General features: G+C 38.3%; 3 protein-coding genes across 3 annotated transcripts; all 3 read left to right on the top strand.

The window, feature by feature from the left end:
- The first annotated feature begins 395 nt into the window (after nt 1-395).
- On the top strand, nt 396-1841 carry LOC114750189 (protein ENHANCED PSEUDOMONAS SUSCEPTIBILTY 1-like). Its single transcript, XM_028938736.1, has one exon. The coding sequence runs from the start codon at nt 396-398 to the stop codon at nt 1839-1841; it is 1446 nt and encodes a 481-aa protein (XP_028794569.1).
- A 6230-nt stretch (nt 1842-8071) lies between these two features.
- Nucleotides 8072-14711, top strand: LOC114750192 (condensin-2 complex subunit D3-like). The gene is made up of 9 exons (XM_028938740.1): nt 8072-9615; nt 10397-11134; nt 11792-12292; nt 12387-12478; nt 12674-12761; nt 12928-13042; nt 13134-13260; nt 13343-13517; nt 13665-14711. Exons 1-9 carry the CDS (start codon nt 8089-8091, stop codon nt 14352-14354), a joined length of 4053 nt encoding a protein of 1350 aa, XP_028794573.1. The 5' UTR covers nt 8072-8088; the 3' UTR covers nt 14355-14711.
- Nucleotides 14712-20179: 5468 nt separating this feature from the next.
- On the top strand, nt 20180-21598 carry LOC114750188 (uncharacterized acetyltransferase At3g50280-like). The gene has a single exon (XM_028938735.1). The coding sequence runs from the start codon at nt 20180-20182 to the stop codon at nt 21596-21598; it is 1419 nt and encodes a 472-aa protein (XP_028794568.1).
- Nucleotides 21599-25473: the final 3875 nt, after the last annotated feature.

Below are 25473 nucleotides of genomic sequence, written 5' to 3'. Positions count from 1 at the left end.
TCCAATCCTTAATATAGGACCTAATTGTTAAGTTAGGAAAAGACCTATTTTTTATATTTATTAATTTTTTTAAATTATTCTTATAATACTTTATCAAGTATAATCAAGTAAGTGAGGAAGAGATGATATTAAGAAAGATAGTTATAGTGTTTTAGGAAAACATGTCATATTTTTTTATAATTAACTAACTTATCTAACTTTTTTAATCTAATCAAATTAGTTAAATAAGTCTTATATTAAGAACTGGAAGAGTACCAAACAAATTTAAAGCAGCAAACTCAAAAAAGCCACAGGAAGAATTAATGGTCAAGAAGGTAGGAGCTCGGCTGCTATAAATCCAAGGCCAGCGATGAGTTTAAGCAACTGAAGATAAACCCTAAAGTACCACACGCACCATGCATCCCATGGAGGCCGTTCGAACGATCTGCACAACTACGATCCGAGCACGAAGAGGCCTTAATCATGGCGACTCGCCTCAACAGATCGATCTGAATCCATGGGATCTTCAATTTCTACTACTTGAGTATGCTCAAAAGGGACTTCTCTTTCACAAACCCGCCTCGTTATCATCGTCAATACTTGGAGAAACAGTAATCCAGCAGTTGAAGGACTCGCTTTCTTCCACCCTCGACTTCTTCCTGCCGCTTGCTGGCCGTCTTCTTGTTGTCCCCCATGGCGGCGACGATGACACATCCTCCGTCTTCATCACTTGTAACAACGCCGGAGTAAGCTTTGTTCATGCTATAGCAGAGAACACTAAAATTGCCGCCATCCTTGAACCCACTTATGTTCCCACAATAGTCTCCTCCTTCTTCCCACCCGGTAATATCGAGAACTTTGAAGCAGATCGAGTTCCATTACTGGCTGTTCAAGTCACAGAGTTGGTGGATGGCATCTTCATCGCTTGTTCCATTAATCATTGTCTTGCTGATGTGAAGCCGTACTGGAATTTCTTAAATGCATGGGCTCAGATCTCTCGAAATGGCCTCAACCACATGGCCCCAAATTCGAAGCTGGCTTCATTTGAACGATGGTTTCCTCATGGTAATATTGAGCGCCCCATAACAATCCCATTCAGGAAAATATTGCAGCATCATCTTAAGGAGTCAACAGGTTTGATTCAGTCACCTCCATTTTCAGGGAGGATCTTTCACCTTCAAAAGCAAAAAATTGCTCAACTCAAAGCAAAAGCTAATTCAGAGGTACAAGATAGTATCATCAGCAACAAAATCTCCTCTTTGCAAGCTTTTCTGGGCCATGTCTGGAGGTCTGTAATCAGAAATCAGAATCTTGACCCAGAAGAGGAAGTCACATACAGATTCCTCATATCTGCTAGATCCAAAGTTTCGCACCCCCCAATTCCAGACGACTATTTTGGAATCACCGTGCAATTCACTGCTGTGACGATGAAAGTAAGGGATTTAGTGGGAGATGGAGGCTTTGGAAAGTTTGTTTGGGAGATGAACAAGGAAATCTCATCGTGCACTGAAGAAAAGATCAAGAGCGACTTCGAAGCTTGGATACGAAATCCAGCAATGCGTACACAGCATGCCACAATTGGGAAGTTTATGACAACTAGCAGCTCCCCACGAACCAACTTTTATGAGATCGATTTCGGTTGGGGAAGACCAGTGGCGGTTCGCGGCGGCGGAGCCAATGCGAAGCAGTGGAAGATAGCAGTCGATGCCGGAGCAGAAGAAGGTAGCTTTGATGTTGAACTATGGGCCTCTTACCAAATACTGGAAGCTTTGGCTAGAGACCGTGAATTCATGGAAGCAGTGGAACTGCCCTTGGCAGCGGAGCTAACGCCATCCAGTAAAGTAGCACGGACTCGACTATGAGATCAAGCATCTGTGTATTTTCCATAATTGGTAATCAAATTTATGAAGAGTGTGTTTGGATTAGCGGTGGAGAAGTAACTTTTTTTTCAATCTGACTTTTCCAAAAGTCAGATTGGGTAATGTGATTTATGTTTGGATTGGGTTTTAGAAAAAAGTCAGTTTGAGAAGCTGAAATTTGTTTGGATGATAAATGTAACAGTAAGTTTGGATGTAAAATGACTTAAATGAATATGAATTCTATTAAATAGCACATATCTAATATTATATATATATATATATATATATATAATGTGACTATTTTTTAAGAAGTAAGGAACATAAAAATTATTAAAAGTAAAGAAATTTAATTTAGTATTATAAAGAAATTATATATATAATGTGACTATTTGTCATAAATAAAGTAATGAAAATAAAATTATTAAAAATAAGGAAATTTAATTTATTGTTATAAAGAAATTATATATATAATGTGACCATTTTAAAAGAAGTATTGAAAAAAAAGTTATTAAAAATAAAAAAAAATTAAGTTATTATTAGAAGGAAATTGAAAAATAATAAAATACTTAGTTAAATATATGTAATGGATAAATATCTAAATTAGAGGTCATACATACGTAGCATTTTTAAACTAAATACATCAAATAACTAATTGGATGCCATGCTCAATACAATTTGGTCTCTGATTGTGTCATGCACATGATTCATTTGTCTTGATCTAAGTAAATTTGAAGAGGATGTCTCACCAGCTTCATCATGATTGTTTTCGTCAATTGTACCTTCAGATTGAGCTTGTATGAAATCTCTATCAGTTTCAGAATTTCTTCGGAAGAAATTATGTATAGCTATTGTAGCACAAACTACTTGGACTTGAGTTTTATACTTGTAACTTGGCATCTTGTCTAAGATGTGAAACTTATTCTTCCACACCCCAAAAGTCCTTTCTATAGTGCACCTCAAACTTGAATGGTAGTAATTGAAGACTTCGTTATAATTTTCAAATCCCGGTTGTCGCCTGAAGTCTGGAAGGTGATAGCGCTCACATCTGTACGGACCAAGATATCCTGGTGGAGTTGGATAGCCAACATCGACCAAATAATACTTCCCTAATAAATCATGAAATTATGTTGACATTGTGAAATTAATGAAAATATCAAATGAATTTGATATAATTAAAATTGAAGCTAGTGAAAATATACCTGGAGGTGGATGAGGGAAATCCAAGGCTGGAGTTGAGACAGCAGTGTTAAACACACGAGCATCATGTGCAGTACCTTCCCATCCCGCTAACACAAAAGTGAAGCACATGTCCCAGTCACATACAGCCATGACATTCTGTGTCGGATATCCCTTTCTCCCGATATATTTGTCTTGCTTCGAAAGACTGACCACACATCGTACATGAGTGCCATCAATTGCTCCTATTGCATAATTGAAATATGGCGAATATCGTTTATCGTTTTTTATATTTGGGTGAGTTACAGAAAATGTAGGATTGAGTGGTTTGATATATTCCCTGGATAGACTAAGGCAAGCCTATAATACTCTATGAAAATGCCTGCTTATAGTTTCTCCTGAATGTTGAAACCTTTCTTGAATCATCCTATTACATTGTCCATAACCAACCGTGTTCAAAAACATACCAACAATTTCTTCCACTCCCAGATACTTAGAATTTTGTAAACCATGTTCGACCAGTTTAGAGCATAATCGCATGAACATTTCTTTTTCCATTCGAAACATGTCATAACACCGAATTTCATGATCTCGCAAAATTTCTTGCACCCATAAATTACCTGTTTGCTGACTAGTTCTTCGTGGCTCTTTGCACACATAAGGCATCACATATTGACTCACCAATACAACTACCTCTTCATACTGTGTTATCTCTTCATCTAAAAAGGAAATCAATTGAGATTGTTCATCTTCCTCTGACTCCTCTTCAGACTGTTCATCTTCCTCCATCCACTCAAACGTAAATTGATTGTTCCAATTTGCCATAGATAATGTCACCTGTGAGTGTGGTTAAATTCAACTGTAAGAATTTTTTTAAACGACAAATAAATATTTTTAGGTATGTGTAAATAAATATTTTTTTTCTGTTAAACATGTAAACACATAAAAATTAGTCTAAAAACATTCATAAGCTGCAATTACCACTATAAATAACACATGTAACTTAAAAACATTCAAAACATTCATAACCAGTCAACAAGTTACATAATTTCATAGTTCCACAAACATTAACTTAAAAACATATAATAACAACTCTAGTCCAAGTTAGACAAAATAAAGTCATAACATGCGTCCTAAAATATAGTTCAAGCAGGCAGGGGTTTCAACCATGATGGTGGATTGTATGCCATATCCTGTAGCCATACAACCAAGTATTCCGGATGTCCTTTTAGTGAAACAACCATTTCCCGAACACTCTTGTGCAACAGAAGTCTTAAGCACCGGTTTCAGAAATCAGAGTTACTTGTAATTTCCTTAAGGCAAAGCACTTTTGCCGTAACCTCAGAAATTGATACCTCTTTTATTTTCTTTAGAACTGCAGTTCTATCCTTAGATGCAGTAGCTATTTCACTAACTGAATCTGCTATTTGTCTTGAGGCTTGAATTTTTTGCTTTGTTTGCCTGCTAGACCCTTCACCTCTCTTCCTCTTCCCATGGCTTCCTGAACCACTAGGTGCAGTATTTGCTGTTAAGTTTACGCCTGCCATCTCATCTGTAACTCCTACACTAGCACCTCCAAGATCTTTTTCGCTATCCCCCGATCCTTCAAGGAGATCTGTATCAACTCTATACACATTCTCTTCGTCATCCTCTTGTGTCTGAGGTTGGGTTAAAGACGGTGCCAACATATCCTCTCCAGATGCTATCACATCCTTGAATATCGTGTTTAATTCATGAGCAAACTTTAACCCCTGGTACCTAAACTTTTCATACTGAGGATTCTCCTGCAAGAATACAATCAACAAAAATAAAAAGCCTATAACAAGTAATAACATAGTTCATAACTCAAGATTAACAATTATATACCAGTTTTTTCTTCTCCCACCACTCATTCGTTGCCACCACTGTATTGTTTATATGGTCCCAACCTACACCAGTCTCTTTGGTTAAATCAACCCATGTCCTCCAATCCTTCCTCAAGCTATCGAGCCTATTTTTCAATTGCTTCTTCTCATATGATTTTCCTGTTTTTGCATTGAATGCAGAGTGAATGTTGTTCCACCCAGGCTTTGAATATGATGTTCCTTGATGATTTTTCCGGTAGATTTGCTCTATGCATTCTTTAAGTAACACCTCTGTGGTGCTTGTATCTCATGTTGCCTTACTTTTTTCTTTGTTCATAATTCTATTAAAAAATGTCAATCAAGAATGCAAAAGGGAGTTACAGTGAACCAGAGCACTTTTCTTCCAACAATGTAGAAATATTATGTTTCTTTTGTAAATAAATATGAGAGGAAATATCTAATATATATAATATTTATAAATTATAATCTCACAATCATATATATTTAGGTTTGTAAAACATACTTATCAACAATAAGCATTATTGATGAATATATACGCCACTTTTTACAAACACCGATCTTCAGATTTTCAAACTAAAAAACGTATACTTTTCAAAGCTTGTGGCAAATAATTAACAGCAAAGGGGTAGTCAGTTTGCCAGAACCACAAATCATAAATAGAAACACAGAACTACAAATAAATGGAAACAGATCTTCAAATTTTCAAACTAAAATGCGCCTACGAGTCTGAGCTTGTCACAAATAACTAACAGGAAAGACAGACTAAACACATAGCCAAAAAACCACATTAATTGATACTACCAAGTCAGTTCTTCCTACTACGCTACTACCAAGTTCGACAGCTAGGCCGCACTAATCGAAAGAACATCAGATCAAGAGCAAGAACATCATATCAACACTCCTATAACAGCTATGGGTCCGATGGCAGCTAAGAACAATTGAAGACAAGCAGATCTGGAACCAAAATCGCGTATCATTTACCAGGTAAACAAAGGAGACTCTGAGCAGTGTGGATCTGGAGCAGACGCGATCTGGCGGCGGTGAAAACGGACGGCAACGCTTGCAACCGAACAGAGGAAGAAGACGAACGGTGACGGTATTTGAAGGATCTGAACGAACGACCACAATCTAGCCACTCCCACACAACAACCAAAACTGATGAGACGGCGGGACACGGCGGGAGACGGCGACGACAACGGACGGCGATGCTGGAAGAACTGAACGAACAGAGGAAAGAACTGATGAGACGGTGGAAGAACTGAACGACCGACCACAGTCCACCCACTCCCACACAAGAACCCGAACTGTTGAGACGGCAGGCGCATGGCGGGAGATGGCAGGCGCACGGTGGGGATATGGCAGCAGACGTCAGGAGGAGTTTAGCTTCAGAGCGTCTTGTGGCTTCTGAGTGCGTGTGCGTTTTTTTTTGTCTTTGAGCTGAAGTGAGAGAAAAAACATGCAGAGGGTCAGTTAGGTAAAAAAATTAACACCCTAATAAAATACTCCAACGGTTTCTCAACCTCAGCTGCGCATTCGAAAAAAAAGCACCTTGTATGAGCTTCTCCCAAAAGCCCATTTGAGCCTCACAAGTCAGATAGGGTAATCGCAGATCCAAACACCCAAAATCACAGTCACAATAAAAGTTAGATTGAGACGCATGTTTAGGGGTCCAAACGTGATCCCAAACGAACCCGAAGTCTTCCTTGAAACCAACATCAATCAAAGAAAATCCCATTTTATTTTATCATAGGCTTTCTCAAGGTCTATTTTTATTGCCATGAAACCTTTTTTACCTTTCGCTTTCTTCATTAAATGCAAGATTTCTTGCCCAATCACAATATTGTCCTGTATATGTCTCCCCTTAATGAAGCTTGCTTGGAAGGGTGAGACCAAACTATTTATTAAACTTCTCAGCCGCTGTGTGATCACTTTAGTAATGCATTTATAATGCACTGAACATAAAAAAAATAGGCCTAAAGCGAGCCACTAACTTTCGGCTTTCCTTCTTAGGAATGAGAAAGATTAAAGTTTTATTAGAGTCCTTTATCAAGACTTCCCCTTTAAAGACTCCTTTCACAAAGCTACATAGAGAATTTCCCACAAAAGCCCACTTACGCTGAAAGAATTTGGAGAAAAACCATAAAAACCCAATGCTTTAAAAGCTCTCATAAAAATTAGAGCATTTTTAATTTCTTCATCATAAGGAATTACACTTAACCATGAGACATCAACACGCGGGAAGTTGGCGGTGGTATACAAAAATTTTCCCACCATAGAATCTCTATAAAGATTTTTTTTTTTTGAAATAGTCTACAACCAAAACCTTTAATAATCCTTCCCTATCTTTTATCCACTCTCCATGATCATTCTTTAGAGTAACAACCCTGTTCCATTTCCGTCTTAAATTGGTTTTCAAGTTATAAGAACGAGCATTCCTGTCACCATAATTTATGCAGTTAGACCGGGGTTCATGAAACCATTCGATTTCCTCTAGATGCAACATTTCCTCAAGTTCATCTTGCAACTGAGTTTCCAAATCATGTAACATTTTCCTGTTAATTCCCACCAAAACATTAGAAACCAGTCGCAGAGATGTGGTCCAGTAGCCCAGCCCATGAAAATGTTAGGCCCAAAAATAAAAAACTGAGATCCAAGTGCAAAACTCGCGGGACTTGTATTGTAAGGGCATTTTGGAAAAATCAAGACCCATAAACGTCATTCTATCTCTTCTCAGTCTCAAAACCTTCGAGCTCCTTGTTTCTCAGTTTCTCTAACGGGACTTTCAAACTGTTCGCCTTTCGGAGCTATCCGAGAGTAACTCAGCGAAGATGCTGGTTTACCAGGACCTCCTCACAGGTTTTCTTCTTGCATAATCTTCTTTTGGATTTTACAAATTTACAAATTCTCTTCGTCCTATGGCTTGCTTTATTGATCTCGTGATTAGTACTTTTCTTTTTTCCTCTTTCGCATATGCTCTGAACCTTTCGCATATGCTGCAAATTGTTCGCCTTTCTAACTTGTATGATGATTGAGCATGGATGTAAGTAAGTTTGTCTTCCCCAACATGCAACTAACGATGATAATGCTAGTTATATGTATTTCAGGGTTTTTTGGCGGGAAAACGAGAATTCAAATTCAAAAGTAGATAACAAGGGAGGAAGGGATCCGACTTTGGCTTTTCGAGGGCTTCGAATGAGGCATCAGTAAAAATGGAGGAAACCATATCTCGCATAATCACAGAGCTTGAGGAACTCCGTCACCATGACATCCGAAGTGATCCGCAACCACCACCGCTTTCCCTACAGAGTTTATTGGATCTCCAATCCCTTCTCGACGATGCCCATTATGCCAATGAATCAGAACTCTTGGACCGCCTCTACGATGAGCTCTCATCCAAGAATCTATCTCCGTCACTGCTCATCCAGCCAATTGCCTCCGCAATGGACTCAGGCCCCGTCAACGTCTCGCTTGCAGCCTCTAAGGTGTATCTCTCCTTGCTCTTGTCCCCGAATGCTCCCGTTTTCACCCTCTTTACTCCAATGTCTTTCCTCTCTTTTCTTCGTTCTATTCGTCGGTCTTTAAAGCATCGGCCAGCAAGCCAGTCCAATCTCGATGAGCCGACCACGGGTTCCCAAAGTGCCGCCTATCGGAAAAGGAAGCTTGGTGGGCGAGGCAAGGCGTCTAGGAAAAATGCACGAAACTCGCAAAATAATGATAACGACGGCGAAGAATGCGAATTTGATGCGATGTTTTTGCTTCCTGTATTGGAGAAGTTAGTGCTCGCTATGGATTTGATTCATTTGGATCGATTTCCGGATAGTCTGAAGTCTTTGGTTCAAACAATGGCCGATATTCCCGTATTGGCTCTTGAATTATGTAGAAATGCGGGTCAGTATAACCAACTGGCAAATTCGTGCTTGCGAGTACTGAGGGAAGTTTTGAGGCCCGAACATGGAGACCCTGGTAATACAGCGGCGGAGGTGTTGAAGTCATTATCATCACTGATTCTCATGCCCAAATCACAAGCAAGAACATTCGCTTTAGGCTTCATCACGAGCCAAATGATGAGCTTAACTAAGGCGTCTGAGGGAGTGAAAAAAGCAGTGATTAATTTTCCAAGGTATTTGACCAACAAGGCTCCGGATAAGTCTGAACCTCGAGCTTTGGCCGTGGAGTCCATCATGGAAATCGCTGGTGTCATGGCACTGGAGGACCAAATTGGATTTGTGAAATTCGTGGTTCAAATGGCTCATGGAAAATCAAATCTTAGGCTTTTAGCCGTTGATCTTATTTTGAATCTAGTGACGTCGTTGAAAGATCCATTGGGTGTGAATTCAGAAAATGAAATGAAAGAACCCTGGGGAATTTGTTGCTTGGAGGCATTGGTGAAGCGCTGTTCAGATGTGAGTGCTGCGATACGTGCTCGCGCTTTGTCAAACCTAGCGCAGCTGGTGGGGTTTCTTTCAAGTGATGTGAAGTGTGTAGTGGTTTTGAGAAATTTTATGGAATCTGTTACAGTTAGAGATGAAAATGTTGATGCTGGGATAAATAATATTCTGAGGAGAAGGTGCATGGATGATAAAGCAGCTGTCCGGAAGGCTGCTCTTCTTCTAGCTACCAAGTTAACTACTCTTCTCGGCGGTGCCATTGATGAAGTGGTGCTCAAGACAATGGGCATGGCTTGTTCGGATCCTCTTATTAGCATACGGAAAGCAGCAATTGGAGCTCTCTCAGAGGTAGTTCTTATCCGCCTGTCTAATTCTTCTTGTCACTTGTTTGCTGCTTTATATTTAGGGCAAAACCTGGAAAAGTCAGAAGGCTGGTGCACATTTGAATAACTTACACGGTAATCTGAGCCAAGAACTGAACTACAATACTTGCCAGGGTAATGCAAGTCACCAACCTTTGGTCTGAAATGAGTATATCGCAAAGCGTGTTTTTTTGTCTTGTGTGTTTTTGCATTAGTTCTGAAATACTATGATTGGTTAATATTTATTCCATCCCCGGAGGGCATCCAGTTTTCCTGGCGGAGAATTTGACTAGAAAAACTACAGTGGTTAAAATGCAGCATGTATGGAAATTCTTCTGCTAAATGCTTTCTTCACATAGCTTTCTGCTGGGTGGATTTATTTTATCTTTTTTCTATCTATTGTTGGTTCCTCTGCTCAGCGGATTACACTGAGCTATATTTCGGATGTGGTAATGTCATATACATGTAAAACACGCGATATCCCTTGTAATCGCTCCTCAGTAGCGGCTTATATGCTCCATCTGCTTGTTCAACCAGTCTGGATTTTATCACGCTACCTTGGATAAGTTGGGGGCTTGCCAAGAAAGCTTCTGAAAATTTTTCCTAAATTTAAGAATGCTATGAAATCCATTAGCTCAATTCTCGCTTGTCAAATCTTAAATTCATGGTTCCCAATTTTCCTACTTTCAATGGTCTTCTTCATTTCCTTTTCGTGGTTCTAATTATAACTGACGAGTAATCTGATGCAATTTACTTTTATAATGCAGGCTTTCAGAACATTCTCTGATAAGACCGTATTAACTGAATGGTTACATGCAGTTCCTCGTCTAATAACTGATAATGAATCTAGCATTCAAGAAGAATGTGAGAACTTGTTTCTAGAGCTGGTTTTGGAGCGGATATCTCAGGCTGCATCTACTCCTTCATATGGTGGATCCATATGTAACGCTAGCGTGGAGGGAAAAAGTTTAGACACTGAGATGGAGGTGCTTTTTCCTGAGGGTGTTCTGTATCTTCTGAGTGCGATTTGTGACAGAGAGGTGACCCCTTGGGTAAAGAAAATTTGCACAAACCTGGGCAAGAAGAAACGGCTCAAGAACAAACTTGTTGCTGCACTTCAAAATATAATCAAAGTGTCAGAGTCTATCTGGCTGAGTCAATCCTTGCCAATAGAGAAATGGATAGCCCCGCCTGGTGCTTGGTTTCTATTATCAGAGGCGTCGGCATACCTTTCAAAAGCAATTGACTGGGAGTTTCTTCATCATCATTGGCAGCTTCTTGACAAAAATGCAATTTTAGGCGAGTGTAAGAGCCCCTTTGATGAAGGAGATGCGTTTGTAGAGGAAGAAAATTCAGAACGAAATTCCGTTGCTTGGGCTAGCGACCGAGTTTTCCTCTTACAAACAATCTCTAATGTTTCTTTGGAGCTGCCTTCTGAACCTGCGGCTGATTTGGCTCATAACTTGCTCATACGGATTGAAGAATTTAACATGCATTCAACAGAGGTAATCATTATATTTGCGTCACTGACCAATTTTATTATTTACTTTTCACATGCTTCCATTCTAGTTTTCATTCCATGACAACCAAGCTGGATGGTGTGGTATTTTTGCACTGCTCAGCATGCACAACACAATGTTTAATTCCGATTCCATAGAAGCTAGATTGAAGGTTTCCCTGAAACAAACATTTCATATGGTTTTCTAAACAGTGTCTATGTCCCTTAACTATTGTTTTCATGAACAAACCCCAAGCCAGGTCACGAAAATTTTCCTGCCTCTGATGCCAATGCATAGGGCTTTTCCATGCCCCCACCCTCCACGTTAAAGAAAGATAAAACATATTATTATGCATTCTTTTAATAAAAAAGGACAAATTTTATCAGAGAAGAGAAAAATGCAATTTATGGCTGTTAACGTTACTCCTCTAATTTCAGATTTGTTATGAATGGTTAACAGAACTAGGAATTTTGATGAGGTATGTTAATCGTAAACATGATAAAGGAACAAAAAGAATTTACTTGTACACTGATCAGAGGGGATACGATGAGCATAAATGGGAAAGTAAACGGACGGCGAAAAAGGTGGAAAGGACATGACCATGGAATGTACAGAATAAACTTATGGAGTTTACTGAAACGAATTTCTTCTATTGATTGATAGGTTGATGCTCATGTGAAAGCACTTGCAACGTTGTGCAAACGAAAGGCCTCGAATCTCACGGAGGCAGAAGGACTCGTCATGAAATGGGTTCACCAAGTTCTCTTAAAAGCTTCGAAAATAATTGATAAGTTTATTTCAGAGCATTCACAGAAAAACAGAGAAAGTGGCTTTTTCACACCACCAAGATCTGGGAGTCGAAGAGACAAGAAATCAATGGCATTCTCCAAGTCATTGCCAGAAGCTATTACAGCAATATACACAATCGGCACTTTGGTGGTTGTTTGCCCATCTGCTGATATGAGCACTGTGGTTCCATTGATACACACAATTATCACTTCAGGGAGTTCTGATCCTAAATCAAATAAGTTTCTGGGCCCTACAACTACAACCTCTCTAAAGCAGACAGCCCCTTCTCTGTATATCCAAGGGTGGCTAACCATGGGGAAGCTCTGCCTCGCTGACGGGAAGCTTGCTAAAAGTTACATACCTCTGTTTGTCCAGGTTGAATAACTGACTTGCCATTGTTTCCTGATCTGATAAACATATGGCCCCTTGTTTCCAAATTGATATTTGTGTCCCCCAATTGAGTTTGCAGGAGCTTGAAAAGAGTGAATTTGCAAGCCTTCGCAACAACCTTGTAGTGATGATGGCAGATTTTTGTGTTCGATACACTGCTCTTGTTGATTGGTAAGTCCGGTAACAGATATCACCTTAAAGCCGGCTCTAATTGGAGCGTAAGTGACTACGGATTGACAAATAAGGGACCATAAGAACAGAGAAAGTGATTTTACTATGGGATGGGGGAAGTGCATTACCTGTATGCTGAATTAATAACTTCTAGCGAATAGTTTGCAATTCTTACTTCTTCATGGATGTTTTCAGCTACATACCAAAGATTACGAGATGTCTCCGTGATCCATGTGAGCTGGTGAGAAGGCAGACTTTTATTTTACTCTCCAGGTTGTTGCAGGTTTGTTCTGCTTATCTGAGACGCCTGCTTCCGTATGACGCTTCGATTTAACTCGTAGTTGAGTAGTCATTATCATACCAAAGGAAAAAAAGAGGAAATAAATTGAAAAACACTCGAAAAAGAGAACACTATTTGCTAAATTGTAATTCATGCTTATTTTATCCAGAGGGATTATGTGAAGTGGAGAGGAGTGCTATTCCTTCGGTTTCTTTTATCACTTGTTGACGAATCGGAAAAGATAAGACACTTGGCAGATTTTCTCTTCGGAAATATTTTGAAAGGTGAGAAGGTTTACCTTAATCATCAATTCATCATGCTTACAATAATATGAAATCTTGTCGTTGGATTTGAGTATTGTGTACGTATCAACAGTCAAGGCTCCTCTCCTAGCATATAACAGCTTTGTGGAGGCCATTTTTGTTCTGAACGATTGCCCTGCCCACAATGGACATAAAGAATCCCATGGTCCAGGAAAAGACGGCCGACTTTTTTCCATCAGGTGAAGTAATCCCGAAATATTAAGTGCCAAGGTAATCATTGAGTAATTGTGTGTGCTTATATGAAGTCTGAATTTTTTTCAGGGGCAACGATGAAAATTCAAGGTCTAAAAGAATGCACATTTATGTTTCCTTGCTAAAACAAATGGCTCCTGAGCACCTCCTAGCAACCTTTGCCAAGTTATGTGCAGAGATTCTTGCTGCGGCTTCTGATGGAATGCTGAATATAGAAGATGTAACTGCACAGTCTGTTCTACAGGTACTATACTACTGTATTTATCGTGCATAGTCTGCACAGTCCATAGATAAAGATGGAAGTAAGGATTGGGTTATTATTGTCTTGTTTTGCAAAGAATTCTCCTTTATTTGTTGTGTTAAGAATTTTAACTTTTAATTTTGGAAGCAGGATGCGTTTCATATTCTCGCTTGCAAAGAGATACGAATCTCATCGACGCGCTTATCGGCGTCTGAATCAGCAGACATTGAAGAGGAAGCCGGGGCCGATAATGGAGCTGCATCGAGAGGGAAGGCCATAACTCAAATTGTGAAGAAGGGTCTTATTCAGAACACAGTCCCCATCTTTATAGAGTTAAAACGGATATTAGAAAGCAAGAACAGTCCCCTTATAGGATCACTCATGGAGTGCTTGCGAGTCCTTCTCAAGGACTACAAAAATGAAATTGATGACATATTAGTTGCTGACAAGCAACTACAGAAAGAGCTTATCTATGACATGCAGAAATATGAAGCAGCCAAAGCCAAAGCCGCAGTTTCCACCATGCCAAAATCAAGTGCACATCGATCCCCTGAAGCTTCTGCGACTCTGGCCAAGACTCATCGACAAAGTAATCTCAAAGATAAGCGTGAGAATAGTAAAACAGTTGCTTCTGCAATGGCGGATGCAGCCGCTGCAGCGACAGCTCGTGCTGTGCTCAGGGAAGTGAACAAGGGGACGGCAACACCGCCACTGAGTTCTTTGGGTGTGCCTAAGGTGAAGTCTCGAACGATTGTGTCAGGTTCAGTAAGTAATGGGCACTCAGATGTTATAGAATCTTTGAGGAAAAGACAATCCTTCGACTCTGACGAAGAAAACTAGCATCACAAAGATTGGATCTTTATGAGACAAGCAAAGTCAAGAGCCGATTTTTCAGCCTGGCCCATGACCGGGTTTAGAAGGTTGGTGTACATATAGTTTATGGAAATATTGTTTAGTTCTGGAACTCGGCTTAATTTGAAGACGGCGTTAAAGAGGCTAAGAGCACCTTTTCATGGGGCGCTTTCTGGGTGCTTCTCAGGGCACGTACCAAGTTATCAACTCTACTTGATTAACGTAGATTCACTAGCATAGGCTTGAAGTCTAGTCTGATAAAGAATGTAGCATTGTAGTAAGTAGAGAGATTCAATTCTCAGGTTGGAAACATTCGTCTTATGAACGTCATTTCCTTCGGAAGCTCTCAAAAACTGTCTATCCCTAGGCGATATGGGGGTGTTTGGATAGAAACCAAACCATAATTTCAGAAGTGCTTTTACGGATTACGAAGTAAATATGTGGAGGAGGTTATCTCGTTTTGCAGAAAAGTGATTCTGAAACTTTAGTTTTGGTTTTGCCAAACACTCCCATGATTTCTATTTTATCGTTATTCCACCTAATCGAACATGACTATATGAGGTTGATATCCTTCCTATAAATAGGTGAAGGCAGGATGTCATTGCAAAATCCGAATATCCAAGAATCAGGAACTATGAACAAAACGTTAAAGGACCCTCTTGTCCTCCGGGGAAACTGTAATTAGCCTTTACAAAATTTAATAAAATCTTGTGCCTTTTAGAAATATCAAGCAGACATCACTCAAGTCAATTGAGATTTAATATTCAATAACAGTTAATTACTAGTTTGTGTTCTTAATATATAAACTAGATAATTAATTTTAAAAATTTTAGAAATTAAGTTAGTTATTTATAAATTATAATGGAGATAAAGTTTCTTTTTGATCAGGAAGTTTTCATTGAGAAGCTATCAGCATCTAAAAGTTTTATTTGGGGTAATATCGTCCTAAAAGTCTACAAAATATAGAACTAGGTGATCGTTTATGCTAATGTGGTATACTTAGGTGGCGTTCATTTCACTCTTTTCCGCCAACTCCAATTCGTTACTTGCTTTTATATAAAATAAGAGAGGGAAATAAAATAATAATGAGAAAAAGTATGAAAAAGAATATAGTATGATAAGTTGTCAACTTTTTAATGTAATATGGAGCATAAATTAATTAGGGGCCAAAATGTTAAAAACACATTAGTTGTTCAAACAATCTCAATGAGACTCTTATAAAGAAGACCAAGACAATCCAAATTTTAGATTGTTATAAAAAGCAACGGAGGGAGTGATTAACATAAGGGACATTGACAAAACAAGACCCTGTACATTGCAAAATCCTAAATCAAGATTTGTGACAATACTAATAGATTTTGACAACAATTGAACTGCAAATAATAACATATTTTTGTAAAAATATCTAATTTGGGATTTTGCAATTTTCAAGGCTTTTTTTTGTCATTCTTCCTTAATAAATTTAACTAAACAATTTTAACTTTAAAAATCCTTTCATAATTTTTTTTGCCAACAATTTATTCAATAATATTAGCAATTATAGTTACTGTTAATAATATTAAAAAAAAAAAAAACATACATGTGAAAAAGAATCTAACTTGATGATCCGCCTCCGAGAACCTCCTGGTTAATTGGATCCTTAATGCGGGTTGATAATTAATTTCACACAATCAAGTCTGAAACGAAATGATCATGAATTAGGAACCAAAAATGATATTAATTGGTTGAGAGATTTTTATTTTTTGATTATGCCTCTGGCGAGAGTTTTTTGGTCCGTCCCTATGTAGGTGCGTGTCATTTTTTTGTTATTGGCGGACTGTAACCCTTAGCTTTTTAATTAAAATTACTTAGAAATACAATTTACGTAAATTAAGAACTATTTCAAACTTATCCTCCACATGCACAAACGCTATAATAATTTATTATGAAATAAATCAGGTGAACACCGTAGAGCCTGCTGGGACAGGAACCTTATTGAACACTGGAATTTCTTTTCTGACTCTAGCCTGCAGGTTAATAGTGCCAACTACGCCCTGGAAAACCACGTTACTAAGGAAGTAGATGGCTCTGTTCTTACGGATGCCAGGAGTAGCCGTGAAGTGGTCATGAAAGACGAGGATTAGTGGATTCAGCTGCAAGTTAACCTCAGTTCCTTCCGCAATAGCGGAACTACATCAATGGTTTGTATTTGTGTTGGAATAGATGGTACAGGAAGATTTTAGATTGTATTTGGTACGAAGTATTGAAAATTGATAATAAAAATTGGGATTGAGATAAAGAAAATCTATTAAGATAGTATTTAGCATGAAAGAGAATCTTTGGATTGTATGAATGTTATTGATTTGTGTAATCAGGAATGGAATTTAGAACACCCTTTTAAAGATATTATTTAGGCTAGCACATATGTGGCACAGTGGCATGATAGCCACCTGTTGGTGGCCGCTATCAGGGTTCGAAGTATTGAAAATTGATAATAAAAATTGGGATTGGGATAAAAAAAATCTATTAAGGTAGTATTTAGCATGAAAGAGAATCTTTGGATTGTATGAAATTTATTGATTTGTATAATCAGGAATGGGATTTAGAACACCCTTTTAAAGATATTATTCAGGCCAGCACATGTGTGGCGCAGTGGCTTTGGTGACCGCTATCAGGGTTCGATCCCTGCCTGCAAGCTCTACTTGCCTACTCAAAAAAAAAGAAAAAAGAAAGATATTATTCAGGATGCGAGAGTCATAGTCGGTATAGACCCGCAGGTTTTAATTAGACGTGCGGATGGAGAACATTTGATGGTTATTGATTGGTTGGTGAAAGCCTCTCACAAGTCAGACGATAACTTTTATTTTTAATCAATCTCCACCTCAAATTCATGAGGCTACATCTTAATCAAAAGAAGTTGTTTTCGTGCTGTTGTTACCTTTTTTTTTTTTTATGAAACATCATACTAACCACCGGCGGACCCGGTGACTAATTCCTCCACTGGCTTGTAGGTATCTCGATAGGTGAGATAACTGGCTCGGGGTTTTAAAGCTTTTCTATACCCAAGACAAAGATCGAACCTTCGACACTTGGTTAAGGGAGGATGAGCCTCGACCGCTCAACCACACCCCCGGGTTGTGCTGTTGTTACCTTTGTTTAGTAAGTATTATTCAAAAAAATGGGTGAAAGAAAAAATAACAAAGAAAACATCAGTTGAATTTTAAAAAGATAAATAAATCATACTTATTATTTTTATAATATTTTTTACTACTCTTATAACAATTTTAAGATGTCAAAATCTATCAAAACAATCATCTTAAAATTTAACAGATATTTTTTCCCGTAATTTCTTCATGTATATGCGTGTGTAACAATGACGAAAGACTTGACCAAAAAAAAAACTATGACGAAAGACATTTAATCATGGGAAAATTACGCACAGGTCCCATAGAAGAGAGTTTATTCATCTAAAGTCCCATGAAATATCCAAATTATTGACAGGTCCCAAGGGACCTCAGAGTAATATATTCTATTTGTAAAATGACATTACTGCCCTTCACATTCCAAATTCACATTTGCTCTGTCATTGCGATTTATAACCTAAGCAGCGACTATTAACAACCCAATGAAAAAGCGTTAACAACCTAAGCAGTATCCGTTAACAACTTACTTTATAAAATCATATAACCTCCACATAAGAGTAAATTATAACCAAATAGGATAATACAACAACTTTAACATTAAAATGGGAAGCTTTTTGATATCATTAAAAATTTTAAGTAAACCCAATAGGATTATAGTAAAATTTTAATGCGAAGATCCATTGATAACCTCAACGGTGAGTATTAATAACCTAAGGAGAACTGTTAACAACCTTAGCAATGTTTGTTAATAACTGACTTTATCGGATAATATAATCTCTAACTATAACTAACTAAATTATAACTAAATAGTGTTAAAGTTAATCTTATATAGTTGTTAGAGATTATATTATCCTATAAAGTCAGTTGTTAATAGACACTGCCTAGATTGTCAACAGCTCTATTTGGGTTATTAATACTCACCGTTGAGGTTGTTAATGGATCTCTGCATTAAAATTTTGCTATGATCCTATTTGGTTTAGTTAAAATTCTTAATGATATCAAAAAGCTTCCCATTTTAGTGTTAAAGTTGTTGTATTATGCTATTTGGTTATAATTTACTCTTATGTGGATATTATATGATTCTATAAAGTAAGTTGTTAACGGGTACTACTTAGGTTGTTAACACCTTTTCATTATGTTGTTAATAATCGCTGCTGAGTTTGTAAATCGCAATGATAGAGCAAATGTGAATTTGGAATGTGAGGGGCAATAATGTCATTTTACAAATAGAATATATTATTCTGAGGTCCCTTGGGACCTGTCAGTAATTTTGACATTTCGTGGAACTTTAAATAAATAAAATTTCTTCTGTGGGACCTGTACATAATTTTCCTTTTAATCATTTATATCAAAATGTAATTTTATTACGATCCTTTAACACTACAGTGAAACTTCACGATTTTTCGTGACCAAGAAGCAACTCGTCATGTAGGGCCCTCTCATTCCTTGGGCAATTAATTTCCTCCCTGCACCCTCTATTATGGGTAGAGGTCCTAAATGTGTTTCAATTAACGAACTCCTGCCATCTGTCAAGTTCATCATAACTCCTCCCATCTATCAAGTTCATCAAGGCATTAGATGTAGGCTGTTCAATCTGATTTCAACAGTAAAAATTTAATATTTTTAATTAATATTTTTAAATTTAAAAAATTAGAAAATAATTTGACAACCAAAACCAAGAGAAAAAAAAATAACTTGGTACTAAACCGGTTTAAATAGTAATTTAAGGATTAATGAATTAGATTGAGATTAACTCCGGATCAGATTGATTATGTTCAAATAATATAATTTAATTAACAGTAATAATAAAATAAAACATTGATTATCATAATATCAAAATGTACAAAAAAATCATAAAATATATAACAGAAATAACTTTTTATTTATCCAAACAAAAGAGGGCATGAAAGGAGGCTGGTAGATTATGGCTACTAAGTGGCCACGCACACTATGTCAGAGAGAGGCTCAGGCAAAAATTTGGAGGCCACACATTAGAGTCACAATTTCTTTTCTTTCTTTTCAAATTCCAGTTCAAATCTCTCGTCGGTACACTCTGCTTCTAATTTTTCCAGTATCTCTCTTTTGTAGCCTTCACGCTTCACCCTCGTAAAATTATTTACTTTTTTTCCATGCTTTCTATTTATAAAAAAAAAAAAAAAAACTTCTCCACTTCATCTTCTATCATAATTCTTCAATGCTCTTTCATGGTAAGATGGTCTTTATCATCTCATCTTTCATTTTTCTTCTTTCTTTCTTTCCTTCTTCTTCCCTCTTCGATTAACTTTCTTCTTAGGATGTCTGCCTCTCTTTTGAGTCATGACATTATTTTTATTTTAAATTTCATATTTATTAAAATAATTATTTTAAATAAAAAATAAAAAAATTAAATTTGTACCATCAAAATCATTTTTTAAACGACGTTTAGCTAATCTCAAAAGTGTTTTTCAGAAGTATTTTTTCGTAAATCGAGATAAATTCCTCCACATATTTATTTCGTATACCGTAAAAATACTTCTATAAAAACTATAATTTTGTTCTTATCCAAATACTCCCCTAACATGATCCTTCAGTGATTTCGTTCCTTCGCAAGGTAAAAAGAGATATTTTGTTCCTCACGACCCTTTTGCGTACGCGTGTGTATAAATCGTCTGCTGAGCAATTGTAAGCAGAAAACAGCAGCCACGTCATCCCATGGAAGCCATTCGAGTGATCTCCGCAACTACAGTTCAAGCTCGAGGCCATGTTAATAATGGCGACTCACCACAGCTAATCGACCTGAATCCATGGGATCTTCAGTATCTAATGCTTGAGCATGCTCAAAAGGGACTTCTTTATCCTAAACCCACCTCATCATCACCGTTCGAACGCGAAGAGACACTGATCCAGCACTTGAAGGATTCCCTTTCTTCGGCCCTCGACCTCTACCCACCCCTCGCCGGCCGTCTTGCCATCATACCCAACGATGACGACGACGACACCTCCTCCGTCTTCATCACTTGCAACAATGCCGGAGTAAGCTTCATTCATGCCATTGCAGAGAATACTACAGTTGCAGATATTGTTGGGCCTACTTATGTTCCTCAGGTTCTCTACTCCTTTTTTCCAACCGGAAATTTGAAGAATTTTGAAGGAACTCAGTTCCCATTAATGGTGGTTCAAGTCACGGAGCTAGTGGATGGCATCTTCGTTGCTGCCTCGACAAACCATTGTCTTGCTGATGTGAAGCCAGGTTGGGATTTCTGGAATGCATGGGCAGGATTCTCCAAAAACGGTTTGAATCATATAGGGTTGGATTCAAAGCTCGCCACATTCGATCGATGGTTTCCTCATGGTCATATTAAACGGCCCTTGCGAATTCCATTTAAAGAAATGATGGAAAATTATCATAAGGCGTCCACTGATTTGGTTCAACCACCCCCATTCTCTAGGAGGATCTTTCACTTTAAGAGGGAGAAAATTGCTGAACTCAAAGCAAAAGCCAACTCAGAAGTAGAGGAAGGAGTCATCAGCAACAAAATCTCATCCTTGCAAGCTGTTCTTGGACATGTTTGGAGGTCTGCAATCAGAAATCAGAATCTTGATCCAGAAGAGGAAGTCTCTTACAGATTCCTCATATCTGCTAGATCCAGAGTTTCTCACCCGCCAATTCCAGATGATTATTTTGGAATCACCGTGCAATTCACTACTGTGACGATGAAAGTAAGGGACTTGGTGGGAGATGGAGGCCTTGGAAAGTTTGCTTCAGAGATGAACAAGGCCATCTCGTCATGCACAGAAGAGAAGATCAAGAGTGACTTTGAAGCCTGGGTACGACATCCAACAATGCGTACGCAGCGTGCCCCAATAATTGGGAAGTTTATGTCAACCAGCAGTTCCCCGAGAACCAACTTTTATGAGATCGATTTCGGGTGGGGAAAGCCGGTGGCCGTTCGCCTCGGCCCTGCCAATACAAAGTGTTGGAAGTTAGCGGCAGATGCCGGAGCCGAAGAAGGAAGTTTCGACTTTGAGATGTGTGCTTCCTATGAGATACTGGAAGCCATGGGGAAGGACCCTGAGTTCATGCATATGGTGTCGCTGCCACCTCCACCATCCATGGCGGTTATCCAATGAGCAAGCATAGACTTGGACTGTGATCGAAGGAGACTCCGTCGTAATGCTTTTTGTGTGTCCTTTTCATGGTTTTGTTCGCAGTGAGTGCTTTAAACATTTTACGTTGTTTGCCTTATTGGACTATAGTTTTTGAATGTGTTATAAATATGTGTGTTTGTATTGTCTTTTAATTATAAAATTTTTCTTTGTTTGTGAATGAATGTTTCCATTTTCAATTAACCATATGATTCGAGTTTGCCTAGCCTGAGGATATATATATATATATACACACACACACACTCTTGATTTTAATATAAGATTCATTTAACTAATTTATTAAATTAAAAAAAATTGCATAAGTTAGTTAATTATAAAAAATGTGACATGTTTTTTTTAAAATACCATAATCATCTTTCTTAATATTTGATCTCTCTCTTCTACTTGATTATGGTTGAGGGAATATCCACAGGGGTAATTTAGAAAAAATTAATAAATATGAGAAATAGGTCTTGTATTTAAGACCAAAACTAACTCAATAATTGGGTCTTGTATTAAAAACCAGAGGAGTATATGTTTTTGTCAGAGAAGACAATAAAAGATTGGAGCAATTTTAGGTACTTCCATGATATTCTAATACTACCTCTCCTATTTAGCATGAGATCTTATTTTATTTTATTTTGATCATAGATAAAAGACGTCAATCCATTTTATCTCTATACATTTTTTAAGGTAGTCTTTTTAATAATGTTAATTTAGTCAATATACCTGATTAGTAAAGATATTTCAAGAAAGATAATACATATTTATTATAAATAATTAATTTAATTTTTTTATTTTTTTAAATTAATCAACTAAAATCTGTAACATTTTAAATCTCTTATATTCTCTCCCATACTTGTGTACATCCCCCTCTTAGCACCTCACCTATTCCCTCTCTCTCATTCGACACGTCACTCCCACCTCCTTTGTCTGGTACAGGTGCTTCTCTTGCCTCCTTCACACGTCACTCCCACCCCCTTGTCTGGTACAGGCACTTCTCTTCCCTCCGTCACACCTGTGTTGCACAAATTTTAAGATGATTTCTTTTCATTCAACAAATTTTATTTACCTTGATATTTATATAAAAAAATATAATTATAATTTTATAATAGCACACGGGAATGTTAGCTGAATCGAACCAAGCTAACATAGTCTGATATTCAAGGCTCCAGTCTAGGTAAGGCCACACATTCTCAACTCATCAACAGGCCATGTTAGGACTCTTAGCTTTGAATACCAGAGCTAGGATAACTGGAAAGATTGCCACTAAACACTCCTTCATGGATCGTGGTCAGATTCTATTTTCTGATGCACAGGATCCTCTTAAAGAGGCAAGTGCAGAGCATACTTAGAATCTCTGGTGACAGAAGAAAGATATCATAAGTGAGGCTTTCAGAAGAAGAGAGAAATTTAGAGAGAACTCATGAGGAAAACACACTAGTATTATACAAGGAAGTCGATACAACTCCTTCTGCCCGTAACTGAAGGCAGAGTGGGGTTTATATAGGGGTTCAGGGTCACTACATGACAAAGGCCTAATAGTACACCTCATGATGACGGGTAGACGTCATTATGACCTATCCTAATGATAACGTTCACTTTAATGATTACAAGAGGATGAAATAGACTACAGGACAAACTACTTTAATAAAGCTACTTTTCCAAAGGTACTTTAATAAAGTAGATGACAACATAAAGTGAGAATCTGATGGGTCCCATCTTATCTTCAGAGTATCTAAAAAGGAGATTTCCTGATGATGATGTCCCCTAGCCTTTATAGATAGGCTCATGGCCAGGGGATAGGTTCATGATGCCTTCTGGGTCAGAGTCATCTGAGTCATGGTGTCTCCTTGAGTAGTAGTAGTCTTCGAGCTCTGGGTCAGGGTCTTCTTGGTTGGGGTTCTGGGATTCTCCTGCGAGGAATGGGAGTTGTGACTAAAAGCTTGGCTGAGGAAGATAGAGTCCTTCAGGCTGAGTGAGTTGAATCTGTGAGTCTCCGTCATAAGGGTCTTCGGCGGCTTCTGTCGGTGGAAGAATTTGTGACCTATTTGGTGGAGGTCTGACAGCACTCAGGATGAAATCTCTCTGGAATTCTTCAAGTGTTGTGTTGCTGGCAGACGGTGAGTTTGGAGGGAAAGGTCCGAGAGAAAGACATGAAGTATCTTCTCCTGTGTCAGGCTAGTTAAGTGCAGTTAATGTCTTCCCAATTTTTTCCATTAGCAGTGCTGCCTTTCTTGGCCATGAGGGGGTGGTGACTTGGAGGATCAGACGGTTGTCTGTGTAGAGCCTCTGGTTAGCACTTATACCATAGTTCCTGAAAAAGGTATACAGACAGAAAAATCTTTTTTGTTTGGGAGTTGGTAAGTCCCAAATATTATGTTCTTTGAGAATTTTCCAGAGTTTTCCTCTCCAGTAGGGAAGAGGAGCAAGCATCTCAAAGAGTGTGGTAAGAGGAGAATTTTCATTTCTGAAGTCATTCAGGTGATCATGGACGACTACAGCTGAGAAGGCTATGGCACAGGTATAATTGGCTGAGACAGACCAGATATACCATAAAAGTTCCTCTGGTATGGGTCCTTTGATGATGGGAACAGTGAGGTAAGGAGCATCAGCATCAAAGTACTGAGGGTAAGGGTGGATTCCAGTATCTACAAAAACACGGTGGAGCCAGCAGAACATAGTACTTTTGGCAAGGTTTTGGACATCTGCTGGAGATTCAGGATGGGATCCAGGAGGGAAAATAGTGGCTCTTATTCTGTGAGGCATTTCTGGTTCAGAGATGGTTAGGATGAAAAGAGGTTGAGGTCTGGAGAGTGACAGGACTTTTGGAGGCTGGGAAACTTTCTGAGGTCTTGTGAGGAAATCTGCTATGATGTTCTGGTGACCTTTGAGATGATGGACGGTGAATTTATAGTGAGAGAACCAATCTTTCCATCGGAGTAACTGGCTGTCTAGCAAAGTCTTTCCCTTAGGGTTAAGCATTCTGGGAAAAGACGTATTATCCATTTCTACTCTGAATTGATAAGGACTGAGATAGAAACTGAACTTCTCGATTCCTCTTTTGACTGCAAGGATCTCCTTATAGGTAGCATGATAATGGTTTTCTGACTCTTTGAATTGTCCGCTTGCATGTCCACAGTAGAATCTCTTTCCATCTATCTCTTCAATTAAGACAGCTCCCCAAAAATCATCACTGGCATCAGTTTGGAGGATTCGTAGCCCTCTGTCAAGAATCTTTAAAGGAGGTGGTTGCTGTGCAATTCTTTTGAGGGTCTTGACAGCTGAGGTCTGCTCTGTTCCCCACGCAGGAGGATTCTTTTTGAGAAGTTTAGACAGCTGGCTAGTGTGATTGGACACATGAGGGATAAAATCCCGAAGATAATTAATAATCCCCAGAAATTGTTGGATTTGCTTGGTTGTGAGATTATCATCTGGGAATTTGAGCAATTCTTCTGCAATGTGCGGTCCAGGGTAATACTGACCATTTTCAAAATGCATTCCAAGAAACTCTATGCTGTTGACACCTATTTCACCTTTCTTTGCCGACAACATAATCCCGTATTTTTCAATTATTTCCCCGAACTGGGTCAATAAAAGTTTATGGGAATCCTCATCTTTTGAGAAAAGTAAAAGGTCATCAATGTAAATGAGGAGGTTATCAAGCATAGGTTCAAAGATTCTGGTCATGGCCTTTTGGAACAGTGATAGGGCGACCTTAAGCCCAAATGGCATAACAGTCCATTGGTACTGGGCATTTGGAATACAGAAAGCAGCTTTGGGTCAATCTTCTGAGTGGATACCCAATTGCCAAAATCCTGCTTGAAGGTCAAACTTGGAAAAGATTTTTGCATCTCTAA

Source organism: Neltuma alba, unplaced genomic scaffold (genome assembly GCF_004799145.2).
Source record: "Neltuma alba isolate B1F8T4 unplaced genomic scaffold, ASM479914v2 tig00006343_pilon, whole genome shotgun sequence".
Taxonomy (NCBI): domain Eukaryota; kingdom Viridiplantae; phylum Streptophyta; class Magnoliopsida; order Fabales; family Fabaceae; genus Neltuma; species Neltuma alba.
This window is presented reverse-complemented; position numbering and strand designations above follow the sequence as displayed.

Bases quoted from the DNA above. Each gene is read 5' to 3' on its own strand.
- LOC114750188 (XM_028938735.1), top strand. From the start codon at position 20,180: ATGGAAGCCATTCGAGTGATCTCCGCAACTACAGTTCAAGCTCGAGGC.
- LOC114750189 (XM_028938736.1), top strand. From the start codon at position 396: ATGCATCCCATGGAGGCCGTTCGAACGATCTGCACAACTACGATCCGA.
- LOC114750192 (XM_028938740.1), top strand. From the start codon at position 8,089: ATGGAGGAAACCATATCTCGCATAATCACAGAGCTTGAGGAACTCCGT. The intron at 12,293-12,386 runs GTTGAATAACTG...TTGAGTTTGCAG, and splicing joins ACATACCTCTGTTTGTCCAG to GAGCTTGAAAAGAGTGAATT. The intron at 12,762-12,927 runs GTTTGTTCTGCT...TATTTTATCCAG, and splicing joins TACTCTCCAGGTTGTTGCAG to AGGGATTATGTGAAGTGGAG.